The sequence below is a fragment of the Erythrolamprus reginae genome, chromosome 2 (assembly GCF_031021105.1).
Source record: "Erythrolamprus reginae isolate rEryReg1 chromosome 2, rEryReg1.hap1, whole genome shotgun sequence".
In the NCBI taxonomy this organism is placed as follows: Eukaryota; Metazoa; Chordata; class Lepidosauria; order Squamata; family Dipsadidae; genus Erythrolamprus; species Erythrolamprus reginae.
In genome coordinates this window covers 261,232,083-261,254,823 of record NC_091951.1, presented here as the reverse complement: position 1 = coordinate 261,254,823, position 22,741 = coordinate 261,232,083, and the positions used below count along the sequence as shown (strand labels likewise).

Genomic DNA, 22,741 nt, shown 5'->3' with positions numbered 1-22,741 from the left:
CAACAAATCCAGCTTTCTTTGTTTTTTATGTACCTGATCAAACAGTTTCTAAAATTACCTCACTATTCAGTTCTCTGTGAAACATCCATATTGGATGTAGCATTGGAATTAGAAATATGAACTGACTTGTTGCATTGTTTCAATTTCTCAGATAAGTATCCATGTTTGAAACAATGCAGCTCAAAAGTGGCACATAAAGTGAAAATTCTGTATGCATAAAATTCTAGGGGCTTATATATTTATTAAATTTATATGTTGCCTATCTCAGTGGTGAACAACTTTGGACAGCTTACAACATCATGCAACAATTCGAATATTAAACACATTAAAAATTTAAATCAACAAAAAAAATAACAAAAATTAAACTAGGCAAGAAAGGAACCAATATGTAAACAGGTTGAAGGTAGGATCTTCTTCATCTACAACCATTTTCAGAATTGGACAATCTCATTTTGTACCCCAAGCCATGTGGAATAGGCCAATCCTATTGGAGTGAGGCAGTTGAGACAGTTTCTCATTGTTATTCTTCCCGACAGTTACGTCAAACCTCCTTATAGAAATACTGTCAAAGTTTTTACAATGATATATATGAAGTGCTGAGGACTAGAAATGTAAATTTCACAATTGGTCAGCCGTGCCTATCTAGTTCTGTTTGTTTCTTATACAAATAGTTGTAGATAATGTATCGTTCAGGAGCTAATGTGATTAATTACTAAATTACTTAATAAATTAACACCTGATTTGCTTGTGTGAGTTTTCTTAAACTGTCAAATAACTCATATTTATTTTTTTACAGCTTTCGGCCCATGATGCATTAGTATTATCTCAACCAGTCTGTACACCTTTACCACTCAGGTAATAATAGTCAATGGAGTATTTTAAAGATGCAGCTGAATTAAAATATTAAGAGCCAGTTTACATAACAATAAACATAATTTGTTTAGCAGCAAATGAGCAACATGCTAATGCATGCTATACAGATTTTACCTGCATATGTTTTCAAATAGTTTTTTGTAATGGATATATACCCCTCCACACTCCCCTTGTGATGACCTGGGGCATGGCACAGAGATAACACAGACAACTGGCAGTTTCAACTTCATTGCTCCAAATTTCCCCAAAACTCACATTTCTGGAAAGTCCCAAAGAAAGTGATGATACCTCAAGCAGCCTCTGACTGCAAATAGTTCAGCCCAAGGCTTTGAGCACCACGGCTGCAAAGCAAAAAATCCAGAAAAAATGCAAGGAATCCAGGAAAATTCAAACATTGGCACACAACACTCCAGGAATTCAGCATTTGTTCCCGACAAATGCCACTCTCCACAGTGTCTCCAAAGCTCAGTCCCCAGGTGTGCCTTGTGAAGAGGGGTGAGGCACTCTCCAAGTAGCTGGGTCAGTCTGCACTGTTCTCGCCTTCTCTCCACTCTCCATGCTCGAGGATCAGAAGTGGGTGGTCCTTTCTCATCACCTGAACTCTGTCTCTCATGTTCACTGCTTAGCCTCTCTTGATCATCTTGCCCCCTTCCTCCCTTCCTACAAGCTGTCCCAATCCTCAAAGGCCAGGGCCTGGCTGGGGCTGCTCCTCCCCATTTTCCTCCCATGCCAATAAAGCCTTGATTTCCATCTGCTCAAGTTCTGGGTCATCTTTCTCTACCGATTCAGGCACCGACAGGCACATGACACTCCCAGTCACTTGAACATAGTGAAATTTCACATTAATTTCTAACAGGAAATAAAATAAAGTCCATAGAGCTTTTAGATTATCAAAATGGATCTAAAACAGCAGTCTCTTTTTTCCAAACAAATGTACATATCAAATACAATCGGTTTGCTTGAATGCTTTTAAAAAGTAGAAAGAGGAGGTACAATCTAATCTTAATTGAGCCTAAAATTTCTCTTCCTGCGGCATTGGTTAAATGAAATTTGCTCCATTTACAACCTTTCTGTAGTTGTTAGGTTAATAAGTGAATCTGGCTTCCCCATTGACTTTGCTTGTCAGAAGGTCACAAAAGATGGTCACATGACCCCTGGCCACTGCACATGTTGATCATGTGACTAGGAGGATGCTACAATGCTCTTTAGAGTGAAAAATGGTCATAACTTACTTTTTAAAGTGCTATTGTAACTTTGAACAGTTACTAAATAAACTGACTACCTGTTTAAGGAAGGATTATATTTTTTTAAAAAAATTGAATTCTTATTCAGGCTGTGCAAAAGATTTGAAAAAGTCGCTTTGTAGAGTGCGTTAGTACAATTGAACATTCGAGGTTCAAGCATTGTTCCTCTAGTTTGGTGGCTTTTTAAAAGGGTGTTCCTAACTGATTAAAAATACACAGAATAGCTGTTTCATTGCACTAATAGTCAGTATTATCTTCTCTGGAAAGTAGTTCTATTTAATCATTTTAATTTTTTAAAAATAATTTCTCAATAATCTTTGGGTAAACAGCTCTACTGGGAATTAATTCCCTGATTTTCCAAGTCTTCCTGTAAATGACATATTGAATGGTCTTGAAGGACATTAGAAAGATCTGTTACCAATGCCACAATCAAACAAATGTGATGTGTTCAAGAAACAAACTTAAGAAAAAACTTCAGACAACCCCTTCCCTAATCTTTTATTTTCTAATTTTAATCACTTTTTAATTTAATCTCTGTAGTCCCTGTCTTAAATAGGTTTCTGTGATATGTTGTTAAGGGAATCAGACAAAATAGATTTTCCTATTTCAATATCCAGTATATGATAGCTGCTGGGTGGCATATAAATTTAACCAATTATTATTATTGTTATTGTCATAATGAGCAATGAATGTTGCAGTCCTCAGTGTCCTGATCTCATTGTAGTGGGGCAAACTACAACACTCTGCTTATGAACCTTGGACCAGAAAACTGTGCTACTTTACTCTACTTTGTCTTGTTGGAAGGGAAGATTCTACTACATTCTCTCCGTCCAGCTGTTCTAACAGGAGTTGCTGAAGCTGTGGCTGCTGTAAGTACTACTAAGTTTGAATATTTTGATTACCAATTTTTTATCGCATTGCTTCTTTGTCATTTATTGTCCTCCTTCACAAACACTGAACTCTTATTTTTTTTCTTTTATTTTGTTCCATGTGAACTTCTGAAAATAAGTTTATATATATATATATATATGAATGAAATATTTCTCCCTTATTTTTAAATATTCAGCAAAAATATGTGATATATATATGACGGTCTTGGTATATTCGGGTTTCTTCCCGTGTAGGATTCAGAAATTTCTGGCGACGTTTTGACGAGGTCCCACTCGTCATCTTCAGGCTGGTGCTTCTGTCCTTGTTCTAGGGCGAACACAGCGAGACCTGAGCTGCCTTCCTTCTATAAATACTGGTGGCTGGGTGTGGTTTGATGGCTCAACAATTGCCTGCTGTGTAGAAAGTAGTATAATAGTACTTATATTTAAATGAAATATTTAAATTGCAGAATAAATATATTCTGCACGAGGCACACTTGGTCATTTAAATTTTTTTATTTCCCTAAATGGGAAATTAATTTGCAAGGATTTTCTATTAGGATAGTGTAAGTGATTCACAGTTTTTTTTGCTGCAAAAGGATTAATGTCCAAAGGAACTAAATGCATCAGAACAATAGGTTGTCTCTCCCCCTCCACATATATGTAAATTTTCAGAATGGGACTTTTTATTATTAAACTAATTTAAAAAGTAAAAAACCAAAACCCTGCCATAATACTCAGTATTTTGGTACTCTTCAAATTTTCTGGAACAAATCCATATCCACAATGCAACTTTCTCCCTATATTCGTTCCCTGTGTTTCTCAGCAGATAGTATCTCCATCAGATAGACAACAATGGTGGGTTGCTCCCGGTTCAGACCGGTAGCGCTGACTCCAAGCCAAGAGAGAACCGGTTTTCTGTATCCATGAAAGTGGGCCCTCCCGCCTGGTCCTGGGTTATACTGACCTTTATCTCTGCTTCCGAAGCCCAGCTGATCAGGGGAGGTAGATTGAATTGCCGTTGGGCATCTGTTTTCCATGCTCCTTGCCAAGTTTTCAATGTAGAAATTCTATTCCCTCTGAACTGCGCACACGGGCGCAGTGAAGCGTGCACGAAGCGCACCCTCAACAAAACAACAGCGACAAAAACCTGAACCCACCCTGGTAAACAAGATCAGGAAATTAACTACACAGAAACTCTAAGACACCTTTTATTGTTATTGGCCATAACAACAAAATCTTACAAGTCTGATTATGTTATACTCCTTTCTCCTTATACTCCTGCTTCTAAAGCGTTATTTCATTCTTACCTTTAAAATGTTTCAGTTTCCTTTGCTTTTGCAACACATCCTCCTTATCTCCATCAAAGTTTGTTTCCTGATTCTCTAGAGAAGAGCCCTAGTTTTCAGAAGCTTATTGTCAAGCCCTTTAGGGAAGAGAAACTTGCTTGTTTTAATATTGCTGTTATTTTATCATTGGAAAGTCCAGTAGGATCCTGTGCTTCCATTTTATTTAGTTTGAAATGCAATTAGGAGGTAAACATACACGCTTTTTTAATGCATACAAAAGCCGCATGTTAAATAAGATAGAGTCAGAAATATTTCTTTTTGCTTTGATTGGATCAGTTTTTTATTCTGACAAATTATTTCTGCCCTCCTAATTTTTTTTCAAGAATTTTTTTTTCTTAAATTGCATGTCGCAGAGAAAGATGTTAGCAATTTCTTGAAGTTCATCTCCTGCATCTTAAGTATAATATAGATGTTCTCACTGACCATATATATTTATTTTGAATTTTGAATTTTATGATATACAGTCAAACCTCGTCTTATGAACCTAATTGGTTCCAGGGGGAGGTTCGTAAGACGAAAGGTTCGTAAGACGAAACATTGTTTCCCATAGGAAATAATGTAAAGTCAATTAATCCGTGCAACCAAAAAAAAACCCCCGCAAAAAAACGGCGTTCGGCGACTGCTGGGAAGCCGCGCGGCTATTTTGAAAGGTGACAGACAGCCTGGGGGGCTTCCCAGCAACCTCCTGAACCCCGAACCCGGAAGTTCGGCAAAAGTTCAGGGTTCGGGAGGTTGCTGGGAAGCCCCCCAGGCCGGCTGTCACCTTTTAAAACAGCCGCGCGGCTTCCCAGCTGTCTCCCGAACGCCGGTTCGTAACTCAAACAAAGTTCATAAGAAGAGGCAAAAATTTTCTGAACCCCGGGTTCGTATCACGAGTTGTTCGTAAGACGAGGGGTTCGTATCTTGAGGTACCACTGTATACCATCCAGAGTTACTTGTTAAGATGGGCAGTTGTAGAAATGAAAATAAATGAAACCTATTGTTTCATAATCTAAATTATTATATATAAATTCAGATTAAACGTATTAGTAGTGTTAGAATAAAATGAATACATCAAATAATAGAAAACATGCTGTGCCACCACAATTAAAAATACACTTAATCTTTTGGTAGAACTTTAACTTTTAAATTTACTGTTGTTACAGCACATGATAAATTTAAGTGCTCCTAAAATAAAATGCTTACCAAACAATTACAAAACTTTTTTTGCCAGCATTATTAATTATGTATCTTGGTCATTGTATATTTCTCTCATTTCCACGAGTGACTGTTGACTGGAATGGCTTGCAAAATAGTATTTAGATACATAATAGGATTTGCAATAAAATTCTTACTTAAACCTATTATTTGAACTTAAAATTATGTATATACCCACCCAGTCGGATTGATAGCAGTCATGTCCAAGCAGCTAAAGAACTTGTGTATATAGTACATGCTAAACAAGGATTAAATACTAATTTCAAATTCTTCTCATGAGGTGATCAGTTGATTTATTGTGTAATGTTGGAGCTGCTGTGAAATTCACATTGCCTAACATGGTTTGGTGTTACGTAGATTTCATTGTCTTTTTAATTGATGGGTTTCATTTCATTTTTCCTTCAGATGATCTTTCCGTTTCAGTGGCAGTGTCCCTACATCCCCCTCTGTCCTTTGTCTCTGGCAACAGTGCTCAGTGCTCCCGTCCCATTTATAGTTGGAGTTGATTCACGGTATTTTGATCTGTATGAGCCACCACAAGATGTGGTTTGCATTGATTTAGACACAAACATGGTGTACATGTAAGTGTGTTTTTTGAGTTTTTTTGTTCATATCCTTTGTCTTCATATATATATATATTTATATATGTCTTTTGAAGTATTTGATGTAAAACTTAAATGTGTTTATTTTGCTCATGTTATCCAATCTGTAAAATTTAAAACAAACCAAAGGCCCACTGGGTTTATGTGAATACAGGTAGTCCTTCGTTAATGTCAGCGAGTTAGATTGAAATTTTTATGGCTAAACTATGTTGTCAGGCAGTAATGGCATTTCCCCCCCCCTCATGTGCCAAAATGGTGCGCACATGTGCAATAGCGCACCTGTCCATGCCCACACTGCGTCCCCACACTGCGTCCCCTGCGCATGCACCCAGGTCTTATTTAAGCCTCCAGACTTCCAGTAGGCCCATTGGGCTGTTTTTCACCTTTTGGGCACTTCAGGAGAGCATCTGGAGATTTTCCTAAAGCCTGGGGAGTGTGAAAATGATCTCCCCCCCCCCTCTGGAAGGCTGAAAATCAGCTGGCCAATATGCACATGTGTGCTAGAGCTGGCATAGGGCAACACCTTATGTGCCCTCAGCTATGTCTCTTTGTGCCACAGGTTCAGCATCGCTGTTGTAAGATGTGGCATTGCTTAGCAACAATAGTACTGGCTATCGTCGCTATCGTTAAGCGAGGATCACAGGGTCACTGAGTCGCAGGTAGCTTGCCAGCAAGGCTGTCAGACAGATATGTAACTACTGCCAGGTGGGAAAAATTGTGTGGGTGACTGGTGTGGCATGAACACAGCTGGGCTACAGGACTGGTGTTGATGGAGGGGGATGTGTGGGTTTCCTGTGAAGCATGGTGCAAGTATGGTTTGCGAGGGGGGGGGAGCCTGTTGCCAGGCAGGAAAGGATACATGGGTAGCCCATGAAACATGGCAGGACTGAGGGGGACAATCGCCAGGTGGGAGAAAATGAAAGCAACTTATTGGAATCCAGAAAGAGGATTCAGAAAGAGGTTACAGATAAAATCCTAGTAACCATAATGGCTCTCAGAGAGTGTTAAGAGCAGTTGACTACAAAGGAAGCACAATCTTTCCATTCCTCCTGCTCACACCATCCTGTGTCGTCGTGTGTCCCCCCCCCCCCAAATTTATTGACATCTCAGCTGTCAATAACTGTTCTTCTATCTCCCATAGCATCCAAAACAACTGAGGAAGCTTGAAGCTTCCAGGCTAGGAAGCGAAACACCTTCTTTTTCCTCAAAAAAGTCAGTCCAGTTGCCTTTTCAAAAATAAAAGCTACTTTTGATACAACTATGGCCTGGATGACTGAGAGTCTTCATAGGCAACTTTTTAGAGTGACTTGCAATCTTCATTGCTAGCTTCCTCATTGATTCCTTTGGGGGAAGCTGGAAGGAACAGTCACAAATGGTTTTCATTTGACTGCAAGACACCGCAACAGCCATAAGTGTAAGGTGGTTGCCAAGTGCTCCGACTGTGACCATGGAGGTGCTGGGATGACTGGTAGGAACTTTGAGAACCAGTCATTAATATCATTCATTCATTCAGTGCTGTTATAGCGGGTGGTCACTGAATGAATGAGCATTAAATGAGGACTACCTGTATTTTCTGTGCTCTGAGTTGCCTGTTTCTTTGTGGGTTGTGTGTGTGTGTGTGTGTATGTGTATGTGTGTGTTTGTATGTGTGTGTTTGCTTCTCTTCTCTGCACTTCCCCATTATTTGTAACTTTTTGTTTCATTTCTAGTTCAGTGAGGTGCTTCTCAATAGCTTTGGAGATTTTTCTCCCAATTGACATTATAGAGACGAAAGTATGCTGGGTGTTATTTTTTTCTATGTGTGCTTATGGGCACTGTATTTTTCAGTAGAAAAACTGATCATCATCAAAAAATGCTGAAAATTCATAGGCATAGAAAATTTTAATCTTTGCCACTATTAGTGGCATCACATGAAAAGCACTATGCTATCATCTGAAAGAAGAAAAATTGATAAAAACGTATTGCTTAATGTTCTGTTGGGCTCTCTGGTAGACTCCTCCCAAAAATTCACAGGTACAAATTTCAGACACACACACGTTTGAAAATTCAAAACAATGTTCTTTATAATGAAAATTCACTTAAACTAAGCCCTTGTTTGGTATAGCAGAGCACTTGTCTCCAAACAAACTGGTAATTTGTACAAGTCCCTTATCAGTTCTGTGATACTTAGCTTGCAGCTGTGAAGCAATTCACAGTCCTTCTTCTTTCACAAAGTGAAACACACTTTGCTCTGGTTTAGTTTCAAAGCGGGGGGAAATCAGCACACAAAGTCAAAGTCAGAAAAGCAGTCACGAAACACAATGATCAGATAATCCTCCACAATGGCCAAACCCACAGCCTGCTATTTATAGCATCCTCACTAATTACCACAGCCCCACCCAACCAAAGGTGGCCTCATTTTCTTTGATAATAATATCTCAGTTGTTGTTGCCTATGCATCGCTCTCCGCATGCGTGGCTGTATCATTAACTCTTGTTCTGAATCCAAGGAGGAGCTAGATAATTGATCGCCTTCTGAGCTGTCTGCCACACTCTCCTCCTCCCTCTCACTCATGTCTTCTTGGTCAGAGGAGCGCAGATTCCACCGGGGGCAAAACAGGCCTGCAGCATGTGGATGTCTCCCCCACATCCACAGTCCTTGGGGCAGGAGCTGGGCCAGAGCTAACCACAACAGCTTAAGAAGGAAGGATTTTTAGTGGCTTTTTAAAAACTCATTGATGTTCTCATTATTCTAACTGGTTCAGTAAATGTTAAGTCATTCTTTGTTGCTCTGCTATGATGTAAATCCGAGATGGACAATTTGTCAAGTGATGGAGGACTACCCTCCCATCATGCCTAGCATCTAACTGACTAAACACTTTCTGGAAAGTCATATGTTTCCTAGGTTTGGTATAAAAATTCAAATGGAATTAATTTTGAGAGAATAGTGGTAAAATGTAGTCTGACAAAGGATGTCTCAAAGGTGCTTTTTTTCTTCTTCTTGAGGAAGAAGAAAACATTTTGCTTCTCATCCAAGAAGTTTCATCAGTTCTGATGGTGGTTGCCATCAAAACTGATGGAAGTCCAGTTGTCTTTTCAAGGAAAAAAAAAAAAGCACTTTTGTGACAACTACCCTGTTTCCCCCAAAATAAGACATCTCCTGATAATAAGCGTAATCAGGCTTTTCAGTGCATGGCAATAAGGCCAAGTGCTTATTTCAGGGTTCAAAAAAAATATAAGACAGGGTCTTATTTTCAGGTAAACGTGGCATGACTTGGATGACTGAGAACTGACATTCTGGGAAAGGATGTGTGAATGTAAGTCAACTCACACAAATGACATTTTTCAACTGTCTTCTGCCTCTTTGCAGTCCTCTGCATCCTAAATATTATTCTTGAAAATAAGGGACCTTCAAATAATGTGGAGATGACTTTATAATGAAGGGAGAGGAAGAAAGCATTGGGAAACATGCCACATTTTAAAGTTATCTTTTAATGTCCCTTAATATTTTTATAATGTGTGTGAGCTTTCATAGAGCAGAGTGGTAGCCTAGTGCTGAAGATTCTCACCTCCGATTCAATCCTAGGTAGTGCCAGATGTTTCTCTTCTAGGGTATAAAGAAAAATCTGTCAACTCCATGTAGGCATCAGGAAGAGCATCTGGCCAATAAATGCTCAGATCCATCCAGTTGTCTCACTCTACCTTGAATTAAGGGATCATAAAAGGGGGAGGGGTTTCTTTTGGGTTTTTATTCCTGAAAACATGCTAGTATTGCACAAATGTTTACTGAATAGCATGATGTTTAAAGGAATTGTTATCTTTACAAAACAACTAGATTTCTATTGACTACAAGGGATATTTGTTCCAGGTATACTTTTGCTCCACATTAAGGATAGCAGGGAAGGAGTATTTGGGAGCCAAAACATTTGTTCTGGTTCATCCCAAGCACAAAGTATTTTTGCATTTGAGTGAATCTGAATAAAGAAGTGGTTGTGCAAAGATTGGAAGTTTTTATATCCCAACAATTGTATAATGTAATATCACCTGCCTGTATCAGGGGAATGTGGATGGAGGGTATGTGTGAACCTGAAATTGCTCCTTCTTATTGCAGGAATACTTTCTGCAAAATTGAACAACCTTAAGATTATATCTCTTTCTAAAAGGGGAATATTCTTTCCCTACTTGTTTCCTTCTCTAGTTTCACATTTCAGCTTGAAGTAATCAAATTACACTAGTGTCATGTGACATACTTTGTAGTATTTTTGGCAACTCTGCCAGGAGGAAATCAAAGGTCTTGTCTCCTGTTAGAATTTGATTAGAGCAGGTTTGTAAAAACCAATAAAATTCAAAAGAGATTGTACATTTATAAAACAATAAGGTTTGCTAGCGAACAGCAGCAAAGATTTGCCAGCTTTAGCTTTTGAGCTTAGTTCATATTGTTTGTTTATACACCTACTACAGAATCAATATAAGTCCTTGGCCCTGTTCGTTGTGGTTAATTTCCTTTCTTTGTGCTGAGTTTTCATACAATAACAGGAGAAAGGGTGGAGGAAAAATTATGAAAATATCATTGTGAATCTAGAGCAGGAAATTTTGAATAGTTGCAGTAATTTGGCAAACCTGTTACTTGTACATGCTTACAAGTTAAATAGTAATCAAATCAATAATATTTTACTTGCAAATCTTCAAATATTAAGATTTAATAAGAGGATTGAGAAAATTACACCATGACCGTTCAGTTCTCACTACATGTTATGCTGAATGAGACTGATAACAATGTACAGTAGTTATATTTGAACTTTGCAAATTTTAGACAAAAAAACTAGAATCATTTTGTCCTGTGCTATGTCCTTATGGTGGTTCCAAATCAGCTGCAGAATATGGATTAGTAGTAAAGCAATCCTCCAATTTGTACCCTGTTGGATTTAAAAAAGGGACTCTGGATTTATTTACATTATAAATATGCACAAATGGAAAACGGGTTTCATTTTGAAGTTGAAACAACTAGACTGTGGCATAGAAACTCAGTTAAATTATTTAACTTTAATATGGGTTCAGCTGAACCAAAGCTATTGATTGATTGATTGATTTGATTTGATTTGATTTGTATGCCGCCCCTCTCCGAGGACTCAGGGCGGCTCACAGCATAAAATATAACAATACAGCACAGAAGGCAAATCTAATTAAATTTAAAATTACAATCTAAAAATCCAATATTTAAAAAACAATCATACCCGTTCAATCATACAACATGCATCTCATTTCATTGGCCAGGGGGCTGAGACCTAATTGCCCCAAGCCTGGCGACATAGGTGAGTTGTTTTGTTGTTGGAGCATGTCAGTTGTTTTGCCTTTTGACTGAAACATATTGTAAAATACACAAGAACTTTGGAATTGATTTACAGAGTTAACAGATTCCATAAAATGACATTAAAATTTTATGAAGTGTTAGTAATCTTAGTTGAAATTGTGTTTGATAATTGTTCTACATTTGTTTGATATTTAGCAAGCAAAACGATTTGCCAGCTCTTGCAATTAATTAAATTAGCATTGCTTACAAATATAGTCATTTTTAAACAAAATTCTCTGAATAAAAAAATACTTTACACAATAATACGTTGCAAGACAGAATCAGCAAACTGTAGAGTGGAATAAAAGATAATAGGCTATTTAAAGAAGCTAAAATTACAGAGTTGATAGTAATAGCTATCTTAAGCCTTATTCTTCCTTGTGAAATAACATGCTCTTTTTTTCAATCTCAAAATTGTTAAAAGGAGAAGTAAAGTTCTGTCAATTCAGAAACATGGTTTTATATTGCAGAACTGATTGTGTAGATTGATTTCTATGTTCTGGTTTCATAAAAAAGGAGCATAAAGAACATAATTTGTTTGTTTACCTTGTCTGGAGTTTGATAAAGAAAAAATAAAATTACAATACTGTATGAAATAATATATTTTTCAATCTATATTTATATTAGAAGTACTGTATGGATAATTAAGCAAATCCAACACAAAAGTCTGAATTGATATACAATACTAAGATTTGAGTTACATAACTATGTTTTTAGGAAAAGAAAGTTTGTTTGAATCCATTTCAACTCTTTATCAATTAATAAAGCAATATCGGTTTATTCCTAAATTCTTTTATTATTTCTGTAGTAGAATAACTTATATTATTTGTCTAAACAGCTTAATTCATTGGTAAGAATGATTTTTGAACTGGCAATGTTTTGATTTATGGTATTTTTTAAGCTTCTGTGCTGTTAGATGTTCATGCCCTAAAATTTTGAAAATGTTCTGGAAAAAAAGAAATTTCAGAACCAAATATATTTGGATAATGTTATACTACTTCAAGTTTACATACAAGCTTAAACTTTATGCTTGAATTCTAGAAGTCTTGTGGTCTTAACCCTAACCTCCTCTTGGCGTGGTTTTGTATAAAATCTTGATAGCTCAGGTTTAAACCAATTAAGCCATCTTGTCTTGAGCAAGGTCATTTCTCATATTTAGATCTGTTTAATGATCAAGTGAGTTGTAAATTGGCTCATGATGAGTGTTGAATGTTTAATTCTCCCACTCTCAGCTCACATAATTTTTAAAATTATATTAAGCTACTTAAATCAAAACAGGAGCCATGAAGATTGCAGGTTCACTACTCCTGATTTATGTAAGAAACTATGCAGAATGATTTAATGGGACTTCCTTCCTCTCCCCTTTCTCTTGTTTTCTTTCTCATTCTCATTCTTTTGTGCTGAAGAACTGAAGCAAAGTTGAATGAGAAACTTCTATATCTGAATGAAACTTTATACTTTTACTGACCTAAGCAATTACAACACAGAATCATAAATAAAACTCCTGATGTAAACATTATTTTTCACATTTTGTGTCGTTCTCTGCAGTTTTCTTTCCGCGTACAAGTTTTTTTTGCATACAGTGCAAAATAACTTGCACAATATACTGATTCATCTTTGTTCAACATGAATATTTCAGTTTTAAAATGTTTTGCCAAGATTCAGTGTGTGTGCATGAAAAATTAATTTTCGAGCCAGTTTTTCCATACAGGCAGCATTTACATTCAACATTGACTCTAAACACTTCAATAAAAATATAATATTGTGTGTTACCAGATATAATTTCAATCTTGGAAATATTAGGCCAAAAATTCATTGTCAAAATAATGCTGCAATCGTATCTCAAGATAAATATTTATTTAGATATTGTACAGTGAGGGGCAACAAAAATTTTTACTACCATACTGTGGGCGTGGCTTATGCATTTTCTTTCAACATCTTTCAGTGCAAGTTGGGTGCTTTGGGGTGGAGCTCCATTTTTGCTACCCCACTGTGCCCCCCCCCCGGTCCAAGCAGTAGCCCACCTGTGATATTGTACCTTGAAATAATGTATCTAAATAAAAGTACTCAAAGAAGTTGGTATAGTTTTTGAATGAAACCTACATTTAGCTCTTAATGCTTATCGGAGAAACCCCAAAGTTCATTCAAGTCATTTGGCATTAAAAAAATGAAAGGAGTTTTGGAATTTTAGTGGGAGAATGTAAATGCCTGTTCTCATTCTTGTTTCAGTATCAGGGAGCAATAAAAACTGAGTGTTCCATTTTTTATATATTACTCATTTTGACATATATATACCTTTGTTTCTGCTGTATAGATCAGATGATAAGAAGAGTATGAACTGGAAGCTGCTTCCTAAGAAGCCTTGCAAAAGCCTTCTTGGCACATTAAGGAAATTGCACCCACAACTTGCCTTAGGTAAAACAAATAAGAGGTTAAAAGGAACTAATCTTTCGGAAAAAAAGAAAATTCAGCTGAACTGTTTGTTTTCCCACATACTGTTTTGATATACAGATAGAGACAGAGATATGCGGTTTAAAATGTTCACATCGATAGACCAGGGGTGAAATGTTCCCGATTTGCTTGTGCCTGTCAGTCATTGGAGAGTCAGTCGCGAAGGGAGTGCAACGATCCACCCACCTGCCCAGATGCTATCATTTGGGTTCTTTTACCCTGTGTGCACACTCAAAGCATACTTGCATGCACAGAGGGTAAAAGAACCCAAATGCTTATGCCCAGGCGAGTGGACAGAGCCTCAGGCTCCCTTCGCAACCGGCTATACCGCCAGGCATGGGGGATTTGAGACATCTTTCCCCCAGGCTTATTATAATTTATGTTTGGTATGAATGTGCTATTTGGTTTTTAATTATGATAGGGTTTTTAGTTTTTTAATATTAGATTTGTGCCATTATAATATTGTTTTTTAATTTTTGAAGCACAGTGACAACATTTAATATGAATAACCAGGCTGTTTTACTAAACACCATTATTTATAACAGATCACCCGTAGAATATAAGTTGTATGCCACTGACTTTATGAAGTTGAAATACCTAGTACCGTAGTAGAAATTATCAGATTTCAAAACAAACTTTTGAGAGTACAGAAATAGTAATAGCAATAGCACTTGGGTTTACATCCCATCCCATAGCGCTTTACATCATTCTCTGGGCAGTTTACAATATCAGCATATTGCACCCAATAATCTGGTTTTACCGACCTCGGAAGGATGGAGTCATGAGTCAACCTTGAGCCAGTGAGTATTGAACTCTAGGGTGCACAGTTAGCCAGCAATACTGCATTCTAATCACTGTACCATCTGGGTTCCTGCAAGTTCTTTCTTTTTCAAACGTTTATTCTGTATTGTCTCTTTGGTGGTGAGTGTTCATTTGACTACATTCATTTAATTAACTATTTAAATCTTCTTAATTCTGTATCCCTTATTCCACTTTCTCATTCAGTTCACAGCAAAACCCAAGAAAGCTATGCTGTCGAGATGAAACCAATAGAGGCAGATTTCTCCTGGCAGAAAAAGATGACACAATTCGAAATGGAGATTCAGGAAGCCTTCCTGCGTTTTATGGCCTATATTTTAAAGGGGTATCGAATTTTTCTTAAGCCAATCACACAAGCCCCTTCAAATAAAACTACTGCTGTGGATTCCCTGTTTGACCTCCAAGGTAAGATTGGGAGATCAGTGGGAATAAATGGTAGTTTTCAAATAAAATACCGGTCGAACTTCAAATTTAACAAATGCTAGTCTTCTCAATTTGCCAGTTTCTTCTTTGTATGCAACAGAATAAAGACTAGAATAGAATAGAGTATTATCTTTGCTAGAATTCCCTCTCTGTCATTTGTTCTTTCTCGTTAAATTAATCATAAAATGTTAGACCTACAGGATTGTCTTTGCTTATCTAAAATGCTAAATTACATATTATAGAAGGTGAGATTAGATTTGCTCTTTAAAGAGTCACTTGAAGTGATTCTGTCAGCTGGAGTTTATTTATTTATTTATTTATTTATTTATTAGATTTGTATGCCGCTCTTTTCCGTGGACTCGGGGCGGCTCACAACACAATAAAACAATTCATGACAAATCTAATAATATACAATTTAAAATTTAAAATAGTTAAAAAAAACCATTTTTAAGCAGACATACCTACAAACATACCATACATAAATTATATAGGCCCGGGGGAGATATCTCAATTCCCCCATGCCTGACAACAAAGGTGGGTTTTGAGGAGTTTACGAAAGGCAAGGAGGGTAGGGGCAGTTCTAATCTCTGGGGGGAGCTGGTTCCAGAGAGTCGGGGCCGCCACAGAGAAGGCTCTTCCCCTGGGGCCCGCCAACCGACATTGTTTAGTTGACGGGACCCGGAGAAGGCCAACTCTGTGGGACCTAATCAGTCGCTGGGATTCGTGCAGCAGAAGGCGGTCTCGGAGATATCCTGGTCCAATGCCATGAAGGGCTTTATAGGTCATAACCAACACTTTGAATTGTGACCGGAAATTGATCGGCAACCAATGCAGACTGCGGAGTGTTGGTGTAACATGGGCAGAAGAAGAATGCACGAACTCCCAATTCTGTAAAGAGTTTTGAAAGATCCAAATTTTCCAAGTGGATCAAGTTCCAAAACTATCAATAACAGGACACAGATACTAAAGAGATGTTGTGTTTAAAAACTCTGAAGCAGAACTTAAAAGAAAAACCGTACTGTCTTCTGGCTATCACGTTTATGTTGTTTAAGATATCGACTCTTGGTGTTGCATCATAAGATCAGGATATATGCTGAAAGCTATTTGTGTAGGATCTTGTCGATAAATAGGTGTGTACCCAGAATGTCCATATTGTGGAAATACTGCTCAGTGTTATATAGGAGATGAATAAACAGGAAAAAATGAGATAATTGTAACTCTGATATATAGCTCTTTTCTTTTCTTCCTATACTAGGATTTTTAAAAAGTAGAGACCGTGCCTATACAAAATTCTACACAGCTTTAACAAAGACGCAGATTTTTAGCCGCTTCATTGAAGAATGCAGTTTTGTGAGTGACAAAGATACAGGATTAGCATTTTTTGATGACTGTGTAGAAAAGGTAAAGATATTTATTGGGTAAATCTATAATTTTGCTTTAAATTGGTTCATGATTATTTTGGGGGAGCAACATTTTAACTCTTTAAGTGCTGTGCAAATGAGGTTTTATGTTAACTGCCACTGTGTTTTATCTTGGAAATGTTCTCGTGTTATCCACATTAGATTTGTTCAGGCAAGATTCTATTAGGCAAGAAAGCTTAAAAGTTTACACTATACATGATAGCAAAACATTGTGCTTATTTACAAAAATTAAGCATTTATTTCTAATATTTATTTTAGCTTTTTCCTGAGAAAGGATCAGAAAAAGGAGATAAGGTATTTATTTACTTCTCATGGGACAAGAATTTGTCTATAATTAAGTATGTATGGTAATAAGATGGAAATGGAAGATGTGATTGATCAAGTAGTTGTCTGGAAATCTTAATGTATCTTTTTTTCTAGAACTGCTACTTGAAAATTGAATGGCTGCTATATTAGTCTTTTCTGGAAATTCTAGCAGTGCTAGTGGCAGACAGCTACAAGATGTGTACATAGTCATAGCTTCTACCTTTTCTTCTACATCACACTCTGTGCTTACAGTTGCATCCTTAAGGTTTTGAAATAACATTGTGATTTTAAAGTGTGATGTATTTGCAGGTTGATGTAGACTCTGCAGAGGATATCCGGTTAATCGAATTTGATGAATCTCAGAAGAGTGAACACACAGTATTTATAATGCCACCAGAACCACCTCCAGACGACGGACAGGAAAGATTACCAAAGTATAGGTATTCTCTTAATGGCATTTGGATAGACCTCTCTTTATTTCCATCCAGCCTGTCCTAAGTGTTCTCCAGATGGGTTCAGGAGGTGGCCATGGTAGGTAGGAATCTTCAAAAATGTGGTTCCTTTCACATTTGGAGATCAAAAGATCGGACAAGGATCTTTTATCAAGAGTGTCCATTATTCTAAAATCACTGTTACTTTTAATTTCTTCTAAATATTAAAATTTAGAGAATAATTATTTTACCCAATATGCTCAGCAGGAGTACACAAAACAAGTGGAATTTGAATTATTTGAAATTTGAAATGCTCTGTTTCCACTGAGAATCTGCTTTTGATTAGTATTTTAGATGTTTTTCAGTTTGAAACACCTCTGTTGAAATGAATTGAAAACTTTTAACTCAAACACTGAAAAAAGATTTTCCTCTTAAGTTGGAGTGGTTCAAATTTAGTGCAGATTTGAAACATTTTATATATCATTTCTGCTATTTTTAATAACTTCCTTAACAGTGCATTCTAGCATGGAAGTTCCTCATTGTTACTGTTTCTTAGTTACTTGTTCCAAATAATAAATAATTAAAATGGGAGTCCTTTAGGTATAAGAATGATTTCAGAAATTATTTTGATACATGAAAAATATTGATACCTCACATTCTTTCATAAGAAAAATAGTTCCACGTGACAATATTGTACAGATGAATCTTAAAGTAATGCATCAAATTGCTTAAAGCTATTTCCTAGTGCACTCCATTTTTGTTCTTTATATCTTGGAAAAAGCATCCCCTCCTTTCAGAATCATTTCAATTTGTTTGTGTGCTATTGTTTAGAATAGGTGGACCTTAAATTCATTTTATTGTCCTATTATGGATGGAAAACAGTATTATACAATTTTGATTTTCTTTTCCAGCTACAAGACCTTCCCTAAGTTAGAGCTTAAACTGTTTGACCGCCCACAAGATCTCAAGCTTTCCGTAAAGAGACACCCAGCTAAAAGCAACATTTCAAATAGTCCAGCACTCATGGCAAAGAGGACGAAGCAGGTTATTTTTATTTTTAAGATACATTCAGGGTTGAAATAAGTTGGGGATGATAAAACAAGCAGAAGCGCACATTCCTTTTCCCCCACATTTCATGCTGTTAAAAAAGCATGTTATCTGACACTCTTTGTCTGTTTTTACCTTTTTGTTTTTGCAGGAGATAAAAGCAGCCCATAAGCTTGCCAAAAGATGCTACACAAACTCCCCACAGTGGGCCAAATTCCTTTTCAGTCATTGTTACAGTTTATGGTTTATTTGTCTCCCAGCCTATGTTAAATTTTCACATCCCAAAGTCAGAGCTCTGCAGCAAGCCTATGAAGTTCTTATTAAAATGAAAAAAACAGATGTGGAACCACTAGATGAAGTAAGTCAATGCTATAAAGGAGCTATAAAAAGATGCAGATGTATGTTTTGTCTTAGAATAATATTTATGATATTTGCTGCCTTCTAATTCAGTGCAGATTGCATACTCAGGTGCTTTTCAAACACTTTTTAGTCTGAGGTGCAAAGGCATGCAGCATCTTTTTGAAAACTCAGAAAGGCTGCTACCTGTCTCTCAAGATTGGTCTTTATGTGCGTGCACATGCATGTATATGTAAGGATAGTTGACAAAATGAACATACTTGTTCATACTAATCCTTCCTCTGGTTGCTTGCACATTCTCACTGGGATCAAGAGACATACTTAAACAAAAAAAAAATCTATACTGGCCTACTGTTTTTCACAAAAAGACAATGTTCTGCAACTTTGGATTTCCAGTAATATACTTTTAATCTAAATAAGATAGCTTGATATAGTTTGTAGAACAACAAGCAACAGCTCATTTTAACACAGTAAGAATGTGTTACCACCTGCAATGGATACCAGATGACCCATCATTCTGTGCATTCTCATAATTACTGATATAATTAAATCCTTTTATTTGTAATATAAATACCTGTTATTTTTTTGTTGTTGTTGTTGTTGTTATTTTGGCTAGATCCTAAGGCAGAGAACAATTTTTATGATCCCTCTTTTTTCTTTCATTGGGAGATATTTATAGCATACTGTAGATATCTTCCTAAGATAATAAAATCTGATTCATTATACTGTTAATATCCAACTCTCCTGTAATTTCTGGTTATGATTATTATAAAGTAAGAAATTTTATAATTATTTGAGATTACATCATCTTACATTCAAACGCTCATTGTATATGAAATTTTACCATGCATTTCATCTATTAAAAATTTAGACTAGTAGGTAAAAACCTGGCATTTTTGGAAAATAAATGATTAAACCATTATCACTTAAGATGCAGATAAAATAATTTTTTTCAGCTCTGTCATTTTTAATCTTCTGTAAATTTTAAAAGATTCTCAAATGTCTATATTTCCACCCGTACTGCAATGGAGTACAAATGGAATCAATATCTTAGCTGAAATGCATCTTTAAAATAGTTTCACTTTTGTGGCAAGATATTTTCCTTTAAATTAGGCCTTAACCTTGAAGGACCTTACAAGCATATTAGGAGAGAGTTGAAAAGCAAAGCTTGTATTCTATGGGGAAGGTTAAAGAACCACATTGATTGATGAATTGGGAAAGAGAAGTAGATAGCTATGCTAAAGACTTAGATTCAAGGAACTGTAAGCAGTCAGAGAATTTACTACTTACAGAAAATTGACTTGTTAACAATTTGAGCAATTTATATTGTAAGAATACTCACACTTGATGTTTTACTGTCTATAAAAATCTATACTCCTTTAAATATTTATCAGGTGTGTTATAGAGTTTTAATGCTGCTCTGTGGACTTTGGGGCCATCCTGTTATGGCTGTGCGGATTCTCTTTGAGATGAAAAATTCTGGCATAGAACCAAACGCAATTACTTATGGCTACTACAATAAGGTAAGCAAAGAATTAGTAAATACTGTATAAAGATGTATATGTAACTTCCTTCCTTATCACTGTTGCATAACAGTGATATAATTATATCTGAGATTACAGGGCATGGATTATACAGATGTCAAGTGCTGTATGTTGACTTTTTGGAAATATTTTTCTTAGTAATTTCACTCTTCCAGGCAGTTTTGGAGAATCCCTGGCCTAGCAGTAATCGTAGCGGTATATTTCTTTGGACAAAATTGCGAAATGTGGTACATAGTATGGCACAATTAAAGCAAAGTCTCAAAAAGTCAACACAGACTACACAGGTTGCTTCAATACCAGGTAATGTCACAATCCTTAATTGCCATAAACAAAATAGAAATCCTGCTGCTTCAGATTAGTCATAAACTCTTATTGTGCGGTGATGTGATTGCATGTGAGAAAACAGGCACAATCATAAGTGCAGAGTATCAAATGGGGAACTGCAATGTGTGTGGGGTTATGTGCTGTTTTTGTTATGTTTTAAATAACTGTACTTGTGAAGCAGGAGCTTTAAGATATCATTGAAAGGAAGGGGATGTGAGGATTTGGGCTTTGAGTTTTGGACCCCCCCCAAAATAGTTTGGGTGGATTTGGGTGGATTGTTCTTCATTTGTTGAAAAGAACAAATTGGGTCAATCCTTCATCAATGTTGTAGATTACCATACTGCTGCCCTTTGTTTTTTTAACTAATATATTATTGTTCCTGTCCTCAGCTTCACGGAAGATTCCTGGTGGAAGTGATGGGGACACGGTGAGCCATGGTAGTGTGGATAGTTCTAATGATGCTAACAGTGGGGAGCACACACTCTTCGTCAGAGACTTAGTCAGGCTTGATTCCATTGATAATCACTCTAGCACAGGTATTAGATCTGTTGGGGTTCACTAACTATGCAATGTCTTTCTAATATGCTGCTGTCATTAATATTGTTTCTATTGCAAAGATTGTGTGTTATAGAAAGAGGAAAAAATAAATGTTTTCTGCTCCCTGCCAATCCCACGAATAGCAGAATCCAAACTGTGGTCCAGATTGCTTCACCAGGAAGCAAATTGCATGTATAGGTCACAAGTTGGATGTACATGCTTAGTTTGTGCAATTGTTGCAGGTAGCTTTTTTCTCTGTTTTTTTTCTCTCTAAGAGAAAAAAAGCTAATCAGCAGAAAGAGGACGAGGCAAGTGGAAAATGATATTATTCGTTCAAGTACCAACGTGAACTTTTATGTTCATTCAGTCTGCAACTTTTTTGGCTTTTCAGCCCAGGTGAATTATATATGAGGATATGCAGTGAACTGAATCCTGATGGAATTATGTGATCCCGGGATAATATACAGTGGTACCTCATGATACGAACTTAATTGGTTCCAGGAGGAGGTTCGTAAGGTGAAAAGTTTGTAAGACGAAACAATGTTTCCCATAGGAATCAATGTAAAAGCAAATAATGCGTGCAAATCCTTCAGGAAAATCCCAAACTTTAGAAGGGAGGCGAACAGAGGGCAGGGAGGAGCAGCTAAAGGGGGCGGGTGGAAGAAGCAAGGCTAGGCTAAAGGGTGAATGGGAAGGAAGAAAGGCAAGGGGGGTGCCCCTCCCTTTTCTTTCTTCAAAAGACACCCTTTCAGTGCCTGTGCAAGCACGCTGTTCTCCTACTTTTTAAAATGCAAACTCTTTCCCCCTCCAAGCCGCCCCTCCCTTTTCTTTCTTCAAAAGACACTCTTTCAGTGCCTGCAAGCACGCTGTTCTCCTACTTTTTTAAATGCAGTCTTTCCCCCTCCAAGCCGCCCCTCCCTTTTCTTTCTTCAAAAGACACTCTTTCAGTGCCTACAAGCACGCTGTTCTCCTACTTTTTTAAATGCAGTCTTTCCCCCTCCAAGCTGCCCCTCCCTTTTCTTTCTTCAAAAAAGGGGGAAAAAAGAAACCCCTTCATCCCAGCAGCAGCGGCTTGGGTTCGTAAGGTGAAAATAGTTCGGAAGAAGAGGCAAAAAAATCTTAAAACACCGGGTTCGTATCTTGAAAAGTTCATTAGAAGAGGCATTCGTAACATGTGATACCACTATATGTTTAAGTCATGGGTGGGTTCTAACTTACCTAACTGACGGTTCGCTTCCTCCCGCGCCATGTGAGTGTGTGCACATTGGGCGCCCTGTGGCGATGCCGCATGAGCTCATGCGCAGTGTTGAAAACCAAGCTGCCAAAACCAAGATGGCAATGCCTATGGCACCCCCATTAGTGCAGTTCCGGGGGTGTGGCCAACCAGTGATCACTCCCAGTTCGGCAAGTGAGGGGAAATTCCCGCTACCAGTTCTATAGAACCAGTCTGAACCAGGAGCAACCACCTCTGGTTTGAGGGAAGGAGGCACTGATAGAGTGCTGCAATTGTACTCTTTATTTCTAATATATATCTTCTTGGGGATTGTGCTGTATCCCAAATACATTTATTTGAACTTGGGTAAAGTTTTTATGAGGGCAAAGGAGTACACTGGGATCAC

At 37.2% G+C, this 22,741-nt stretch overlaps 1 protein-coding gene across 6 annotated transcripts in view; it reads left to right on the top strand.

Moving 5' to 3' along the window:
• DENND4C (DENN domain containing 4C) overlaps positions 1 to 22,741 on the top strand; it is an 88,292-nt gene that overhangs the window by 41,266 nt on the left and 24,285 nt on the right. For 3 of the 6 annotated variants that reach the window (XM_070742508.1, XM_070742509.1, XM_070742510.1), the window contains exons 8-20: positions 797 to 855; positions 2,842 to 2,986; positions 5,938 to 6,113; positions 13,777 to 13,877; positions 14,919 to 15,137; positions 16,411 to 16,556; positions 16,835 to 16,870; positions 17,192 to 17,322; positions 18,225 to 18,357; positions 18,512 to 18,718; positions 20,112 to 20,240; positions 20,417 to 20,561; positions 20,975 to 21,121. In XM_070742508.1, the coding sequence (XP_070598609.1) occupies positions 797 to 855; positions 2,842 to 2,986; positions 5,938 to 6,113; positions 13,777 to 13,877; positions 14,919 to 15,137; positions 16,411 to 16,556; positions 16,835 to 16,870; positions 17,192 to 17,322; positions 18,225 to 18,357; positions 18,512 to 18,718; positions 20,112 to 20,240; positions 20,417 to 20,561; positions 20,975 to 21,121 (1,774 nt within the window). The remainder of the gene's footprint in view (positions 1 to 796; positions 856 to 2,841; positions 2,987 to 5,937; positions 6,114 to 13,776; positions 13,878 to 14,918; positions 15,138 to 16,410; positions 16,557 to 16,834; positions 16,871 to 17,191; positions 17,323 to 18,224; positions 18,358 to 18,511; positions 18,719 to 20,111; positions 20,241 to 20,416; positions 20,562 to 20,974; positions 21,122 to 22,741) is intronic. The other 3 variants (XM_070742511.1, XM_070742512.1, XM_070742513.1) reach the window with 2 other exon arrangements.